The 17,955-nt window shown below is 43.2% G+C and overlaps 1 protein-coding gene across 4 annotated transcripts in view; it reads left to right on the top strand.

Annotated features, from left to right (window-relative positions):
* The window catches only part of KLHL31 (kelch like family member 31), a 54,259-nt gene extending 44,725 nt beyond the window's left edge, over positions 1-9,534 (top strand). For 3 of the 4 annotated variants that reach the window (XM_080805472.1, XM_080805471.1, XM_080805473.1), the window contains 2 exons: positions 1,941-3,145; positions 4,858-7,040. In XM_080805472.1, the coding sequence (XP_080661598.1) occupies positions 1,974-3,145; positions 4,858-5,590 (1,905 nt within the window). In that variant the 5' untranslated portion in view covers positions 1,941-1,973 and the 3' untranslated portion in view covers positions 5,591-7,040. Of the gene's footprint in view, positions 1-1,940; positions 3,146-4,857; positions 7,041-9,044 lie in introns of those variants that run through there. The other variant, XM_080805474.1, reaches the window with a different exon arrangement.
* Positions 9,535-17,955: the final 8,421 nt, after the last annotated feature.

Genomic DNA, 17,955 nt, shown 5'->3' with positions numbered 1-17,955 from the left:
GCCCCGCATCAGGCTCTCAGTTCAGCGGGGAGCCTGCTTCCCTTCCTCTCTCTCTGCCTACTTGTGATCTCTGTCTGTCAAATAAATAAATAAAATCTTAAAAAAAAAAACTGGTTCAAATATTGGGGCGCCTGGGTGGCTCAGATGGTTAAGCATCCAGCTCTTGGTTTTGGCTCAGGTCATGATCTCAGGGTCCTGAGACTGAGCTTGCGTTGGGTTCCGCACTGGGTATGGAGTCTGCTTAAGATTCTCTCTCTCTTCCTCCCTCTGCCCTTCCCCTGATCACTTGTGCTCACTCTCTCTCTCTCTCTAAAAACAAACACACGAACAAAACTGGCTCAAATATTTATAACACTGATAACAGAAAATGGTTCTATTATATATAGAACCAAATGTATATAGAATCCATATAAATATGTCCTTATGAGGATTTATCTCTATGAGCACATTCCTACACTTAGATTTAATGTCAAAGACTGTATCAGTCATACTCCCATAGAGAGTGCCACAACAAAATCTGATATTGTGAACACTAAAAAATATTTTAACCATCTGATAAGCAAAATGTGCCCACCAAAAAGTAAAAAGATCTCTGTGTTTTCAGTTGACAGTTCCCTGATTATAGTTGAGCTTTAAAAAAAATATGTTGATCAACTATTTGTATTTTATTTTCTGTGAACAACCTAGTTTCCTAGTCACAGTCTTTGAGAATTTTGAATTAAATTACCTGTCCCTTATTAATTAATTGTTGGAGTTCTTTAAACATGTCAGTTAACCTTTTGTCAAGAATGTTACAAACAGGGGCACCTGGGTGGCTCAGTGGGTTAAAGCCTCTGCCTTCGGCTCAGGTCGTGATCCCAGGGTCCTGGGATTGAGCCCCACATCGGGCTCTCTGCTCAGCCGGGAGCCTGCTTCCCTTCCTCTCTCTCTGCCTGCCTCTCTGCCTACTTGTGATATCTCTCTGTCAAATAAAGAAGTAAAATCTTTAAAATAAAAAAAAAGAATGTTACAAACATCTTTCAGTATCAATGCTTGTCTTTTAAACATTTGATGTTTTATAGAAGCTGTGGGGTTTTGTTGTTGTTGCTGCTGTTGTTTGTGTTCAGCTGTTTCAGTCTTTTTCCTTATGGCTTCTGGATTTTGGGTTATGCTTAAGAGGGCCTCTCCTACCCTAAAATTAAAACAAACAAAAACCTACTTTGTTCTAGTTTTTGTGTGTGTGAGTGTGAGCGATTTCATCCATCTGGAAGTTATTTTAGTGACTGCATAGATTAGAAATCAGTTGAACTAATGTATCGCTTCAAGTCCTTACCCATTGATTTTTAAGTTTCATATTTATTCTGATATGTATAAATACACACACATTTTATATGGATTTCTGAACTTCAGTATTTTTTTGAGGAAAACTTTAGAGTTTTAATCTTTAAGCCCTTTAATCTTTAAGCCCTTCATGTGATGTTTAACTACTATTCTGTAATTGCTATACAGCTAGATCAGAGACTATCTGGTCATTTCTGCTGTATAAAATGACTTGGCGTAGGGAAAGGGTGGTGGGGTTATGGACATTGGGGAGGGTACGTGCTATGGTGAGTGCTGTGAAGTGTGTAAACCTAGCGATTCACAGACCTGTACCCCTGGGGCTAATAATACATTATATGTTTATTGAAAAATTAAAAAATTAATAAAATGACTTTGCAGTATAGCTACTGGGAGGTCACATTTGATAATATAAATCTTTCTAGAATTGTCTTCAGTGCTTGATGCTGAAGTAAACTCAATAAAATGTGCATTTAGTTTAATGTAAGTCTTTAAATTCCCTTTGAAGTTTAATCTACATTACATCATTTAAAAACTATTAAGGAAAAGAACGGTTTCTCAATGTTGCATTTCAAAGTCCAAAGAGCCGTTAAAATAAAACCATACTTTTTTTTTTTTTTTAGCAATATCTTGCCTGTGACAGTGTGTTTGCCAACATGGCCCCCAAAAAGAAGACTGTGAAAAAGAGCAAAGGAGATATTAATGAGATGACCATAATCGTAGAAGATAGCCCTCTGAACAAACTGAACACTTTGAATGGGCTCCTAGAAGGAGGCAATGGCTTTAGCTGCCTTTCTTCTGAATTAACAGATGCTTCTTATGGCCCCAACCTCTTGGAAGGCTTAAGTAAAATGAGGCAGGAGAACTTCCTTTGCGACCTAGTCATTGGCACCAAAACGAAGTCCTTTGATGTTCACAAGTCAGTGATGGCTTCATGCAGTGAATACTTCTACAACATCCTAAAAAAAGACCCATCTACCCAAAGGATAGATCTCAACGATATCTCACCGCTGGGCCTGGCTACTGTCATTGCATATGCCTATACTGGAAAGCTGACGCTCTCTTTGTATACTATAGGAAGCATTATTTCTGCTGCTGTCTATCTTCAGATCCATACCCTTGTAAAGATGTGCAGTGATTTTCTGATACGAGAGATGAGTGTTGAGAATTGCATGTACATTGCTAACATTGCTGAAACATACTCCCTGAAAAACGCCAAAGCAGCAGCCCAAAAATTTATCCGGGATAACTTCCTTGAATTTGCAGAATCAGATCAGTTTTTGAAACTTACATTTGAGCAAATTAATGAACTTCTCATAGATGATGACTTACAGTTGCCTTCTGAAATAGTAGCATTCCAGATTGCAATGAAATGGTTAGAATTTGACCAAAAGAGAGTGAAATATGCTGCAGATCTTCTGAGCAATATCCGCTTTGGTACCATCTCTGCACAAGACCTGGTCAATTACGTTCAGTCTGTACCAAGAATGATGCAAGACGCTGATTGTCACAAACTTCTTGTAGATGCCATGAACTACCACTTACTTCCGTATCGTCAAAACACATTGCAGTCTAGGCGCACAAGAATCCGCGGGGGCTGTCGAGTCCTCATCACTGTTGGGGGACGTCCAGGCCTTACGGAGAAGTCCCTTAGTAGAGACATCCTGTACAGAGATCCTGAAAACGGATGGAGCAAGCTTACAGAAATGCCAGCCAAGAGTTTTAATCAGTGTGTGGCTGTGATGGATGGATTTCTTTATGTGGCTGGTGGTGAAGACCAGAATGATGCTAGAAATCAAGCCAAGCATGCAGTCAGCAATTTCTGCAGGTACTTGATCCTTTATTAGGAACTGAAATGGTTCAATATTGTGAGGAAATTGCCCTGACATAGAAGTAAATGAGTCCTGCCTGTTAGCTTAGTTCATTGGCTCAGTAAATCAATAATGCCACATTACATGTATACAGAAGTCCACATTACATAAAGTATATGCATATATAAAATGCACTCCAGATTTCTGAATAAGCCTATGAAATGAGCTGGGAAAATGTGGTTATTCAGATCTTACATGTGAGAAATCTGATACCCAGACAAGTTATACCACAAGTGAGTGGTAATTCATATTCTCTCATTTATTGTAAGGTTCCCTTCACAGTACACTGTTTTTCTGAAAACAAACTGGTACAAATTTAGTTTTTAACACTAAGTGATAAGAAAGGTCAAAATAATACAGAATTTCTTTTAAATGACTGTTACTGATGACTGTCAGATTCATAATTGGCAAATACAATGAGATCATTAAAAAATGTGGCAGGTCATTAATTCTAAATATTTTTTGAAGACTCAATACTATAGAAACTGTCAATTTCTTTCATGCACGTAGAAACAGTAAGGGTATAATATATCCTTCAGAAAATGGAATTCGAATGCCATGTTGTCTGTGTATATTTATAATAAAAACACTTTCATATATATGAAATGTCAGGAAGTCATGCTTATATCATGGTAGAAGTACAAAGTCAAACATAACTGATCAGCAAGATCTGAAAATTTATAAAGTATATCACGAAAATATCCTTTATTATTTCATTATATGTCTGTGTCATTTAAACGAATCCAAACAATTAACTGATTTTTGCCCTTTAATTTATAACTATAGTTAAGTTTTGATTTGGAGGTTAAATGGGACAAAAATGAAGGAACATCAAACTAATGCAGGGAGGTCTGCGTTTACAATGCTTTGTAACTATGTAAACAGTTTAAAACAGGTTTTCTAGGACAGCTTATTTTCCTCCTGCTGATAACTCTGTTGAGTACTCAACCGTTTTTGCAGTATTGGTTTCAGTACTTATGATATAATAACTGTAATATCAAACACTGAAAAAACAGATCTCTAAACTGAAAAATCTTACCTATGGATAAGTGCTAGAAAATAGAGAAATATCGAAAGTTAAGCCTCTGGTGATGCTTTTGGACATGAGTTCCGTTGATCTCATTCTAAGCAGATAGAAGACTTGGTTGAGTGACGTAGCTTTACTCTTCCAGTGGCCAGGTGTCTGCCAGACCTGGAGAAGTCCAGTTAGCCAACTCCTATCTAATTAAGCAGTAAGAATGAGCTGGGGATGGCTGGTGTCTGAAGATGTGTGGAACTGACTTAAATGTTGCAGTGTTCCCTTTCTGAGTGCCACCAATACCCAGCTTCCACTTGCCTCCCCGAGCCCGTCTCATAAACACCCCTCTCCCCCCATGATGGACAGTGTGGAGTATGGAAGAAGAGAGACGGAGGAGTGGCGTCTGTGGGGACTTCTCCAAGAGGCCCGATAAAGGCAGTGGTTTTATAAACGGGAGGAGGGGGAGTCGCAAACTTGTCGCACTTCACTGGCTGAGAAACAAACCCCAGCCTCCAGGTGAGGAAGTGCGTTCTGTGCCTAGCGTAGCCTCCCTGCTGAAGAGTGTCACAGTGGCCACGCTGTGGTTTGTGCAGTCACGTGGGTTCCTGGCTGCCGCCAACCTGGCTGTCACACTTGCTCTGCCATTTTCAGATACGATCCCCGCTTCAACACCTGGATCCACCTGGCCAACATGACCCAGAAGCGCACGCACTTCAGCCTGAGCGTGTTCAACGGGCTCCTGTACGCCGTGGGCGGCCGCAATCCCGAAGGCAGCCTGGCCTCGCTCGAGTGCTACGTGCCCTCCACCAATCAGTGGCAGCCCAAGACGCCCCTGGAGATGGCGCGCTGCTGCCACGCCAGCGCGGTCGCCGACGGCCGCATGCTGGTGACCGGCGGCTACATCGGCAGCGCGTACTCGCGCTCCGTGTGCGCCTACGACCCCACCGGCGACTCGTGGCAGGAGCTGCCGGGCCTCAGCACGCCCCGAGGCTGGCACTGCGCGGTCACGCTGGCCGACCGGGTGTACGTGATGGGGGGCAGCCAGCTGGGGCCGCGCGGGGAGCGCGTGGACGTGCTGACCGTGGAGTGCTACAGCCCGGCCAGCGGCCAGTGGAGCTACGCGGCGCCGCTGCTGGTGGGCGTGAGCACGGCGGGCGCCTCGGCGCTGCACGGCCGCGCCTACCTGCTGGGGGGCTGGAACGAGGGCGAGAAGAAGTACAAGAAGTGCATCCAGTGCTTCAGCCCGGAGCTCAACGAGTGGACGGAGGACGACGAGTTGCCCGAGGCCACCGTGGGCGTGTCCTGCTGCACCCTCTCGATGCCCAACAGCGTGACCCGGGAGTCCCGAGCCAGCTCGGTGTCCTCGGTGCCAGTCAGTATCTGAACCCAGGTAGATGCGGGGACGCAGGAAGGGCAAACAGGCGTTCGTGGTGGGTTCGCGGAAAGGAAAATATATAACATTTACTATATATTGTATGTACTATGATTGTATCTTACGCCGTATCGAGGCGTCTGTCTTGGTAGTTTTGAATCCCCGGTAGGGCGGGCGTAATCTACCTCTTTAAAAAAAAAAAAAAAGCAAAATACGGGGCCCTGGCCAACAAAGAAAAGAAACCATTTATTTCAGCGGCCACTGGATGGCAGACAGAATTCGCCGTAGGCACTCTTCCCACCGGGGCATGGCCCCTTAATGGACAGCGGTTACACCCACATTGGAGAGTTTCCTTCTACCCTTTAGTACACATGAAGCTTCGTGAGTAAGCAATTTCATGTACGAAAGTTGATCTTATTCTCTCGTCTTTTTCTTTAGGAAATTAAAAGTATTAAAAGTATTAAAAGTATTCAATAATAGCTTTTATTTTAAAATGGAAGTCCATCTGTATCCATAAAGATTAAATTCTACGTTTAAATGCAGTTTCTTTTTCCATACGCTACTGAATAAAGAATATTGAAAGGCATCCCATGATAAAGTCCTAAAACTTAAAACAAGGTTTGACTGGAGAGTAACAGGGATTCCTCCCTGGACTGTCACACTGATCCCTTTGGTTTATGCCTTAATTCTCCTCTTCTTCTGTGCCTCAGTCCCCAGGGTATTTGCTATCGAAAAATACTTGCCCTCAAAGAAGAAGCCACTAGTCATTTAGTTTATGGTGTAAATTTTGTAAATTTCAGTCATTTTGTTGTTTCTCCTGGAAGTATTTGCACTTTAACCTTTGTCCCCTATTAAAGGAATTGCCAGAATCATGGGAGTCTTACTTTGACCCTAAAAAGATACAACCTTGACCCGAATATAAGCCCCAAGAAGAACACCAGATAAAACTATGGCCATAAGGACTATTAACTTAAGGCTTATATAGCCCGTAGGTTATACGACTGAGAGCAATAATTTGATTTCCCCCATTTTATATATGGATGAGAATGAAGGGAACATTTGGAATTCTTGGGTTTGGCAGTAACAGGATGAATGGCTTCTCCTGTTGGTAAATGTCACCGTTTCCCATTTCATAGCAATTCTCCTGATTTCTTAATTAAAACTCTAACACATTCATTTCACATGGAAATAATAATGCCCTTCTGTTCTATATGTTTTAACTTCATCTGCTCCAAATTAGCTTTGCAAATTAAAATGTATCCACTGGATATCATTTTTCTTACATATTTGCCAAGTTTTAGAGCAAGGGAATGATTGTAGTAAATGATATATATTTTCCTTTCTTACAATTTATCACTCTATTCTTTGGTGGTTTATTTGTTTTGGAGATGTGGCCTATCAATTATGGGTTATGTGCAATTGGGTTTTGAAAAATAAAACTATTTAAATGGTTAACCATGAGATGTATGGAAATCTAACTGGGTTTTCATTAATCCCATTTCTCCTACCCTGTGTAGCTAGGTTATTGCTAGAGTTACAATATTTATATTTAAAATATTTTATTTGAACTGTGAAAAGTGGTTCATATAGTACACTTTGCGGAACAATTTTATATCATCGTCCCTTATAAAAAGTTCAGTCTATGTGTATTTAACAGTAACACTTGGTAAAGCCTACAACACTGTAAACTAAGAACAAGGCATTATTAATGTAAAAACACTGGGCTGTTTCCTCAGCCCACACAGAACTTCGGAGCTTCTCCAAGTAGGGAGTAGGTCTAAAAGCACCTGCTCCCTTGACTCATTCTCCGTCCACACTGGAGAATAAAGCTGTATGAGAAACAAATTTATGGAACAAGTTAAATCATTGAGCCCCTTAAGCTATCAGCATACTAACTATAGCTAATTTTTTGTCCTTGCAGGATCTTTGATAAAATAAACTTCATTTTTAATAAATTAGCTTGGCCACAACTGACAAAACCTATGTGAGGGTGGCTATGACATCTTTTAGTTTGGTATCAATATATATTCTTGTACAATTGAGCAGCCTATAGTATCTTATAAATTTTGAAAGGAAGAAAGGTGATTTATTGTGGATCACAGGTCATAAGTGGGGCAAATAGGCATAATTCCTGATGTACAATAGTAGATGTGTCTCCCGTTGAGATTCTAGAGGTTTTGTGAAGTGGAGGACCTAAGGCTTGGAATGAAATAGGAATCAATCACTTGTAACATTTTATCTTGGAAGAATGAGGAGAGATTGAAACTAGAGGATTCTTCAGCCTTCAGGGCTTGGTAGGAGGTTGTCCACAGACTTGGCAGTGGCTTTCTAGACATGAGAGTGAAGACATGTTAGCGCTGGATAAATCATTTAAAATGACCATGTAACATATTTTCCATAGTGTTTATCTGAAGATTCCAAAAACACACCCGTCGGGGCTTACCAGGTTCCCGGGTGCATTGCTGTTCTATCTTCTGTTTCAACAGTTAGGTCAATAAATAGAGACGGTATGAATTTAGAATCCTGGGATTTCTGGCATAGCAAATTGATAAGGAGGGTGGAATATAAGGGTGGGTGAAGTTGTTCTATCCTGGAACATCTCTCACTGACAACTGAAAGACATGGAGGTCTAGAGAATCAAAATAATGTGTGTCCCATTTCACGTGCCGGAGCCATTGCTCCTAGAAAATGTGACGGTTTGTCCATGTTTCCCAGCTGGAAAACGACATCATTTCTAATGTGTTTTGAGCTTACATTTAGGTACACTTCCAGCCTCAAGATCCAACCCCAGACCTCCTTTTATTTTTCTGAAAGAAAAGGACATAGTATTTTTGTAATGTGTATTATTTTTGTAATTGCCAAGTCCTGCGATTAAATAAAAGCATCAGTTCAATCCATCAGAGCCGGAGCAATTTCCCCAGCTGCTGAAGGGATAAGCTGTCTTTTTCTGAATGGGCCAGTTTCCTGATGTGCTAGTCTCAAGGAAGCAAGACTTTAATGTAGTCTGTCCGCTTTGAGTTAGACTCTTGATGCTTTGCTGTCGTCCCTGATGCACTAGTTGTTTTAAGTGGCTTTGGATGAGTTTCATGTTTACTTCTTCTGGTGTAAGACTGGTTAAGTATAGAAAGTCAGTGATGGTGCAGATTAATATAATTCTAATCAGTGATTCGATGGTAGTGGGGTTTTAGGAGCGAAGAGGTATAACCGGGGAAAGAAGGAAGTGAGAATGTACTAAATGGTTCCGATTTAAGGCAGAGCAGCAATTATAGTGAGTATATTTTACAAACATGCATGTAACTAGAGGCTTCCCTGGAAATACGTGAGTGTTAAAAGGCCAATTTTTTGATGGTTATCTTGGCCAAGTATCTTCAGAAATTGATCCAAGATACTAGGCAAACTGGAATCACTTCATTTCATTTTTTCCCCCGAGTTACAAAGAAACATGTTTATGTAATCTTCTTTAAAGGAGTCTTCTGCATTCTCTTCCGAACAAATGTTCTCTGAATGAGCTCCGTCCTCATCCGAGCCACTGATGAATACAATCTTTAGCACAAGACAGCATTACGAGGAATTATTTTTCAGTATGTCTCTTCATACCAGTAAAAACTACAGCATAATTACCTCAACACTCCTCCGTGGTAATTATAAGAACTAAAGATTCTAAAACATTAAAGATTTACCTTCCAGCACATTCAGAGGGTAAAGACCACCCAAATTTCCCTCCCAGAGAATTTGGGATAAAAATACTTGTCTTGGACACTCCTTTAAAAAACAAAACAAACCAAAAAACCCTTGTATTTATTCAGCAAATTCTGGCGAAACAAAACAAATTCTTTCTTTAAAACATTCTGGTATTATATAAGGAACAACAAACTAAAATGTATGTGTATCTGTATCCTCATCACTATCAATAAAGCTGTTTTCAGTGAGAGCTTAGTCAATGATCAGATGTGGGTAGTTTTGAAGTGGCCTTTGTGTGATGATTGGGGTGCTTGGTTTTCTCCTCTAGTTAGTTTTCATGATGATTCATCTCAGCAAAACACAACAACAACAAAAGAGATGACAAATAATTGAAGAGCTGTTCCAATAGCTTGCAGTCTAGTAAAAGGAGAATGTATAAAACGTCAGTAGTGACTTGCTTGTGGCTCAGACAAAAGCCTACGTTTGTCTCTCTCAGCCCTGACCATTTAGAAATCACAGATAAAGTGTGGTGGTTTCTAGCCTTATTCCCGCCCTCACCACGGCCGACCGGTCATGGACTCCGGTTCGTCATCACTTGCGATGAAGCTGCATTTTCGGAAATGAAATCGTGTTGCTGTCCTGGCAAACTCTCACCGCCTGACTCTTCCACCTCGCCTTCCAGATGAGCAAAGGAAGCATAACCCACATAAGATGCTCAGTCTTCCATCTGATCTGGCAGTTAAAGAATAACTCAGTGGAGGTGGTCATTTCCAGAAAATTCGAAATGGCAGCAATTACTTTTTCTTAAACTTCTCCAAGCTCTGTAATCATGAAAAGAGACTAGAAGGCCCCCACACAGAAACAAGCTGGTGCCACATGCCCAGTTTTGAGCATACCTGCAGGACCCCAGAGTTTCCTTGAGTTCTCTTTGAACTCCCACATCTAGAACTCCAAGCTTCCCCACGGGTCTGCACCCCCTCCCACGTTCACATACCAGTCTGTCTGTCCAGTTCACAGCACGTGTGAAATTATTTAATGACACGAAGGACATCTAAGGTACTCCAGGATGTAGCAAAGGAATAACCATTTGGCACCTACTGTGTTTGGCAAATTTGATGGAAAGACTAGAGACAAAAAGATATCCAAACCCACCTCTATGCTTTTTCCTCATCTGGGTGATAAAGAAGTGCATTAGGAAGTCCACTTCAGGAAAGGGGACAGGCCTTGATGGAGAGAGGAAATCCAACCTGTGCCCTCTAGAAATACTCTGCTCAGCCCCTCTTATTTTCCTTTCCAGCCACATTCACAAGTTGGGCTATGAACATAGGTGTGTGATGAATTATTCCTTAGCCAATGCCAATCTTCCACCCAGTTTCAGGCCAGACTTGCTCCTTAGAGAGTGGTGAGGAAGGGAGGCACTTTTCCCTAACCTTTGGACAAATGCAGTAGCTTCTGGTTAGCCAGCCAAAGATCCTATATTGCTTCTTTTCTTATCCCTTTCAGAGAAGCACCTTTAAAAGTCAGCCTGACTCATCTTGGAGAAATGACCATTCAGATTTTGCCTCAATATTCAGTCATAACTATAGAAGCAATGTTCAAGAAAGACCTTTTATTTTTTTAAGACTTTATTCATTTATTTGTTAGAGAGAGAGAGAGAGCACAAGCAGGGGAAGCTGTAGGCAGAGGGAAAAGCAGTTTCCCTCCTGAGCAGGGACCCCCATAAGGGGATCATTCCCAGGACCCTGGGATCATGACCTGAACTAAAGACAGACACGTAACCAACCAAACCACTCAAGTGTCACCAAAAAAGTCGTTGAAAATGACTATTTCTCTCACTCAGATGGGGTGATATGTCAAAATGGAAGAAACAAGACCATGATTTCATAACAAACATGTCTCTGTACCCCACCCCCACCATCACAACCTGTACCCACAAGAAGGAAGTGCCCCCTGATATGAATGGAGGACTTGTGTCTTTGTATCTGGCTGGTTTTGCTTTGTGCTCACATTTAGATTATCCCCGTAGGCTCTCCATTCAGAAATTCTTTTTCCTTCCTGGAGACATCATTACCATCAACTAGAGGGGGAAACTGAGCAGAATCCATTTTTGGCGAGCCAGGTATGAAGTGACTTAGGTCAATTCTGCCTACATCACTACATCACAGCACTAGGCATCTGGCCATACCTAGAAGCAAGGGAGCTGGAGAAGAAGACTTCAAGGGAGCCCAAGAGGAAGAAGAAAGGATTTCATACAGCATCATCCCTGCACATTGAATGATTACATTTTGGAAACCACTGCTCCCAGCTGCCTTCCTGGTTGCCCACGGAGCAAAGAGCTTCCCAGGCCAACTGCCTCCCCTTAGTCTCTGGATCCACATTCTCCTCTTTCCTTTTCCTGGCTCATAAGACTTGCACTGAAGTCCTCTAGTGTGTCTTGCCTTTTCCCTTCTGAAGGCCAAGCCCGAACAACTCTTGTGGCCTTTTCTCAACTCAGGGCCCTCACAGGTCTACACAGGCGTTAAATGTATTCAGTAAGCCTTGACTGTCAGTATAAATCTGGTTCCCACAAACCATCAGGGAAATCCGTCCAATATCAGAATCACCCCCTCCTCCCTCCTTGGGTCTCCCTGTCCCTCTACTTCCAGAATACTCTAAACTCTTCTTAATTTTTACCTCTTCTGAAACATTGACTATAAAGCATACATCTGTGACTAAATTCCTCTCACTCTAGCCATACGAGGTGGTTCCCAGTGCAGGATGGTTTGGCAAACAGACACGTGATGTAGTCAAAAAGAGGAAATGCAAGGATCTACTCTTAATCACCATAAGAAGAGAGGATTCCTCCGAGAGAAAGAGAAGGAAAAGGAGATGGCTATCATCTGACTCCCAGGTCTTTGTCCCTAACCTTTTTTTTTTTCTTCCCTAACCTTTATGTAGTCTTTCCGTTTGCTGCAGAGTTCCAAGTTGAGAAGTGTCTTATTCTATCACAATTTTGCATGTAGGTAACAGGGGAAATTCTTATGCAAAAAGAATGCTTTCCCTGTGTAGGGAATGTTCCCTGAACATCACCATGTAGCAAGCACACTGTTGGAATACCGTCTCGAAAAGGCGCTGTGTTTCCCCAGGGCAGGTGAAGAACCAGAACTCCCAGGGGCGACCGCTGCCTAAAGCACACTCACGCTCAGGCATAACCGACCCCACGAAGCGCAGTTACATTCACAGGCATTTACTTCTCGCCAAGCTCTGTGCTCTCTAGGTCCAGGGAGGAAGAGAAAGACAAGCCCAACCTAGAGCCTGCCCTCCAGGAGCCTAGTGGTGAAACTTTTTCTCATTGACTCCATTTGGAGTTTATTCTCCTTTTGTTTCCCAACCCCATACTTCAGATCCTGCTGTTTTTCTCTGCCCTGCTTTGTGTTCTAGGAGGCTGACCCCCCAGGGACTCCACCCTCCGGACTTGGACCCTTTGTTCCATAGGTTGTACTGATCCAACAGAGAAGGTAGAGGGCCGAAGAGAGTGCTTGGGACATTTCTTTCCATTCTAGGCTTCAGCACTACCCTGCGACCAAGCCAGGGAGGCAGGCCCGGCCGGCAGGAGCTGTAGTTGGAGAGTTACTGGCTTGGTACATACAACCTCACCACGTCACACCTGCCACTCCAGGGTATTTTCTTGCTGCTGTCTGTGTGTTCTGCCACCCCTTTCAGAATCCGCTCTTTGAAAGTGAGAACCTTGTCTGCCTTGGTCCCTGATGTACCTTGGGTGTCTAGAACAGCTGCTGGGGTAGAAGAGGGGATCAGTATTTTTCGTTGAGTGAATGAATGAATGAATGAATGAAACCGTCATGACTCCCTGCTTGCTAGATTCCTGTTCCAATATTATTCATTTATTTAATCAATAAATATTTATTGCGCATCTACTCTATTCAAAGCCCTTTCCCTTACCACAGGAAGAGGTAAGCACAAATCACACAACCATGGTAACCAGGTCTTATCTAGACCAGCGGAAGCCAAAAGTTACATCGCCAAGAAAGAGTACAGGTGGGAGGAATTATCCAACCAAACTTTGACCGTACATTTCTGTTTCTGAAAAATCTACCAGGTGCCCGGCTAGCTCAGTCGGTAGAGCATGAGACTCTTAAAAAAATCTATCAGAAGATGAAAACATTTCTAGAGTTATTAATATTATTATTAAATTTTTAAGAATCCCTTGTTTTCTCTTTCTAATTGCCAAATCTTCAAAAGCAGTGTGGGGCTTCTTGCAGCATTTAGTGTTTCTTTTGTAATATTTGGTGTCAGTATTTAAACTGTTTATTCAATATGTTTAGTTGTATATATACATACATACATACATTTGATAGAATATAGGTATAGATACTGGTATTTATGTGTATATTTGTATTTATATGAATTCTGTCAAATGATGTGTGTGTATCTATATATGTATGTCATATGTATGTATATTTAGTAAGCACTAAATAAACACCAGCTAAATGCCGAAACTAGTCCTATTACAAATATATATATTTGTGTGTGAATATATATAGTTATACTGTTATAGACTGAATATGTCCCCTAAAATTTATACGTTGAAACCATATGTGATGACCTGTCGTTATACTGTTAGAGACCAAATGTGTCCCCTAAAGTTTATATGTTGACACCACATGTGATGACATTTGGAGGTGGGGCTTTGGGGAGGTGGTGGGGTCATGAGAGTGGAGCCCCACGATGGGATCGGTGTCCCTACAAGAAGAGGAGGAGAGTTCACTCTCCCCCACGCTGCGTGAGGATCCAGGAGAGAAGATGGCCATCCGTAAATCAGGAAGAGGGCCTTCCCCCAGTATCCAGCCACACTGGGGTCCTTATTTCAGACTTGGCAGCCTCCAGAACTGTGAGAAATGTAAGCCCCCTGGTCTTTGGTATTTTGTCAAAGCAGCGTCAGCCCGCTTCAACTAAGAGGTCGAGAGAGGGAGATAGATAGGGACAGAGCCATAGGCATATCTATATTTATATCTTACCTTGTCGCTACATCCTTGCGGTGAGATTTATAGCTCTTCTCACTCCATCTCCTGCTTACATGAGAGCTAAATGAGTTGACAGGTAATGTTCATCTCTTTAAGTACCCTTTTTTTGAAAAAATATTTTGTTTATTTAGGGGCATCTGAGTGGCTCAGTGGGTTAAGCCTCTGCCTTCGGCTCAGGTGGTGATCTCGGGATCCTGGATCAAGCCCTGCATTTGGCTCTCTGGGGGTGGGGAGCTTCCTTCTCCCTTTCTCTCTGCCTGCCTCTCTGTCTACTTGCGATCTCTCTCTCTGTCAAATAAATAAAATCTTAAAAAAATAAAAAAGATTTTGTTTATTTATTTGAGAGAGTGAGCAAGAGAGAGAGCACGAGCAGAGGGGAGGGGCAGAGGCAGAGGGAGAAGCACTATCTCTGCTGAGCAGGGAGCCTGACTCTGGGCTCAATCCCAGAACCCTGGGATCATGAACTGAGCCGAAGACAGATGCTTAATCGACTGAGCCCCCCAGGGTTACCCATTTCTTTAAATACTTCTTGAGGGTGGCCATGTTCCTGGCCACATGGAGGAACCTGAAAAGTTTGGAGCCTACCCATTAACACCCAGAGGACTTCTTCTAATTCAGGAATAAGAGCTAGAAGGAGGGACTCAGCAGGGCACTCGCAGCCCAAACCCTGGCCCCCTTCAAAACCCCGAGACCCGCCTCCATCTGTGGTTCTCTCATTTCTTTCAAAGTTAATGATACTGAGGACAAGGGAGAGTCCTGGGTGATAGACGGTAAGGCTCTGGGCCTGAGGTGACCAGAGATACTAGGAGAATGAGATGTTGTATTACAAAGATAAAAAGTGGCAAATGCAGGGATGCCTGGGTGGCTCAGTCAGTTAAGCCACTGCCTTCGGCTCAGGTCATGATCCCAGGGTCCTGGGATTGACTCCCGCATCGGGCTCCTTCCTCAGTAGGGAGCCTGCTTCTCTCTGCGCCTCTGCCTGCCACTCTGCCTGCTTGTGTGCTCTGTCTCTCTCTCTCTGACAAATAAATAATCTTTAAAATAAATAATCTTTAAAATAAAAAAGTGGCAAATGCAGCTGCAAGGGGGATCTGCCTGTTGTTCTTCAGAGACACAACATGGAGGCACACTTCTGAAGGCGATGTGGTGGACCGCAGACCAGCCCCGCGCACACTTGGGAGCTGCGCTCTTGAGGGTGACAGGGCCACTGGAAGAGAGTCTCCCCGTGGAATGCTTGCATTGAATGTAGACAAACCGGCTCCATAAAAAAAAAAAAAAACCCGGGGGGAGGAGTCAAGATGGCGGAGAAGTAGCAGGCTGAGACGACATCGGGTAGCAGGAGATCGGCTAGATAGCTTATCTAACCATTGTGAACACCTACAAATCCAACGGGAAATCGAAGAGAAGAGCAACAATTCCAGAAACAGAAAATCGATCACTTTCTGAAAGGTAGGACCTGCGGAGAAGTGAATCCAAAGCGACGGGAAGATAGACCCCGGGGGGAGGGGCCGGCACCCAGCAAGCGGCGGAGCGACGGAGCACAAAATCGGGACTTTTAAAAGTCGGCTCCACTGGGAGACATCGCTCCAGAGGCTAAACTGGAGGGAAACCCAGGCGGGGTCAGCATAACCCCAGGTCCCGCGGGGTCACAGAAGGACTGGGGGTGTCTGAGTGCTGCAGAGCTCACAGGTATTAGAGCGGGGAAGCCGGCTACAGTGACAAAGCCGAGGAGTGAGCTCTAAGCCCGGGGTTACCTTGTGCCGGTCGCAGGCTGGGTGGGCTCGGAGCGCGGCCGGAGGCCACGGAGACGAAAGCGACCCGGCGCTTTTCTCCAGCTCCAGCAATTGACTGCTTTCCTCAAGGCGCGACCACAGGCCAGGGAGGCGGGGCGGTGGGCGCTTTGCTCTGAGAGCGCACTGAGGAGCAGAACCCCAAGCTCTCGGCTCCTCTGGGCCGGAGACTGGGAGGCCGCCATCTTCATTCCCGTCCTCCGGAACTCTACGGAAAGCGCTCAGGGAACAAAAGCTCCCGAAAGCAAACCCGAGCGGATTCCTTAGCCCGGCCCCTGGCAAGGGCGGTGCAATTCCGCCTGCGGCAAAGACACTTGAGAATCACTACAACAGGCCCCTCCCCCAGAAGATCAACAAGAAACCCATCCAAAACCAACTTCGCTCACCAAGAACAGCGGAATTCCACAGCAGGAGAAAGCAAATCTTATCTGGACAAAATGACAAGGCGGAAAAACTCACCTCAAAAAAAAGAACAAGAGGCCGTACCGAAGGCTGGAGACCTAATCAATACGGACATAGGTAACATGACAGATCTAGAGTTCAGAATGACAATTCTCAAGGTTCTAGCCGGGCTCGAAAAAGGCATAGAAGATATTAGAGAAACCCTCTCCGGAGAGATAAAAGCCCTTTCTGGAGAAATAAAAGAACTAAAATCTAACCAAGTTGAAATCAAAAAAGCTATTCATGAGGTGCAATAAAAAATGGAAGCTCTCACTGCCAGGATAAATGAGGCAGAAGAAAGAATTAGTGACATAGAAGACCAAATGATAGAGAATAAAGAAGCTGAGCAAAAGAGAGACAAACAAATACTGGACCACGAGGAGAGAATTCGAGAGATAAGTGACACCATAAGACGACACAACATTAGAATAATTGGGATTCCAGAAGAAGAAGAAAGAGAGAGGGGAGCAGAAGGTAATTGGAGACAATTATTGGAGAGAATTTCCCTAATATGGCAAAGGGAACAAACATCAAAATCCAGGAGATGCTAAGAACGCCCCTCAAAATCAATAAAAATAGGTCCACACCTCGTCACCTGATAGTAAAATTTACAAGTCTTAGCGACAAAGAGAAAATCCTGAAAGCAGCCCGGGAAAAGAAGTCTGTAACATACAAGGGTAAAAACATTAGATTGGCAGCGGACCTATCCACAGAGACCTGGCAGGCCAGAAAGAACTGGCATGATATATTCAGAGCACTAAACGAGAAAACATTGCAGCCAAGAATACTATATCCGGCTAGGCTATCATTGAAAATAGAAGGAGAGATAAAGAGCTTCCAGGACAAACAAAAGCTGAAAGAATTTGCAAACACCAAACCAGCTCTACAGGAAATATTGAAAGGGGTCCTCTAAGCAAAGAGAGACCCTAAAAGTAGTAGATCAGAAAGAAACAGAGACAATATACAGTAACAGTCACCTTACAGGCAATACAATGGCACTAAATTCATATCTCTCAATAGTTACCCTGAATGTTAATGGGCTAAATGCCCCAATCAAAAGACAAAGGGTATCAGAATGGATAAAAAAACAAAACCCATCAATACGCTGCCTACAAGAAACTCATTTTAGACCCGAAGACACCTCCAGATTTAAAGTGAGGGGGTGGAAAACAATGTACCATGCTAATGGACATCAGAAGAAAGCTGGGGTGGCAATCCTTAGATCAGATCAATTAGATTTTAAGCTAAAGACTATAATAAGAGATGAGGAAGGACACTATATCATACTCAAAGGGTCTGTCCAACAAGAAGATCTAACAATCTTAAATATCTATGCCCCTAGCATGGGAGCAGCCAACTATATAAACCAATTAATAACAATATCAAAGAAATACATCGACAGTAATACAATAATAGCAGGGGACTTTAACACTTCCCTCACTGA

The sequence above is a fragment of the Martes martes genome (assembly GCF_963455335.1).
Source record: "Martes martes genome assembly, chromosome: 6".
Lineage (NCBI taxonomy): Eukaryota > Metazoa > Chordata > Mammalia > Carnivora > Mustelidae > Martes > Martes martes.
Note: the sequence above shows the minus strand (reverse complement) of the source record. Positions and strands in the feature narration are given on the sequence as shown.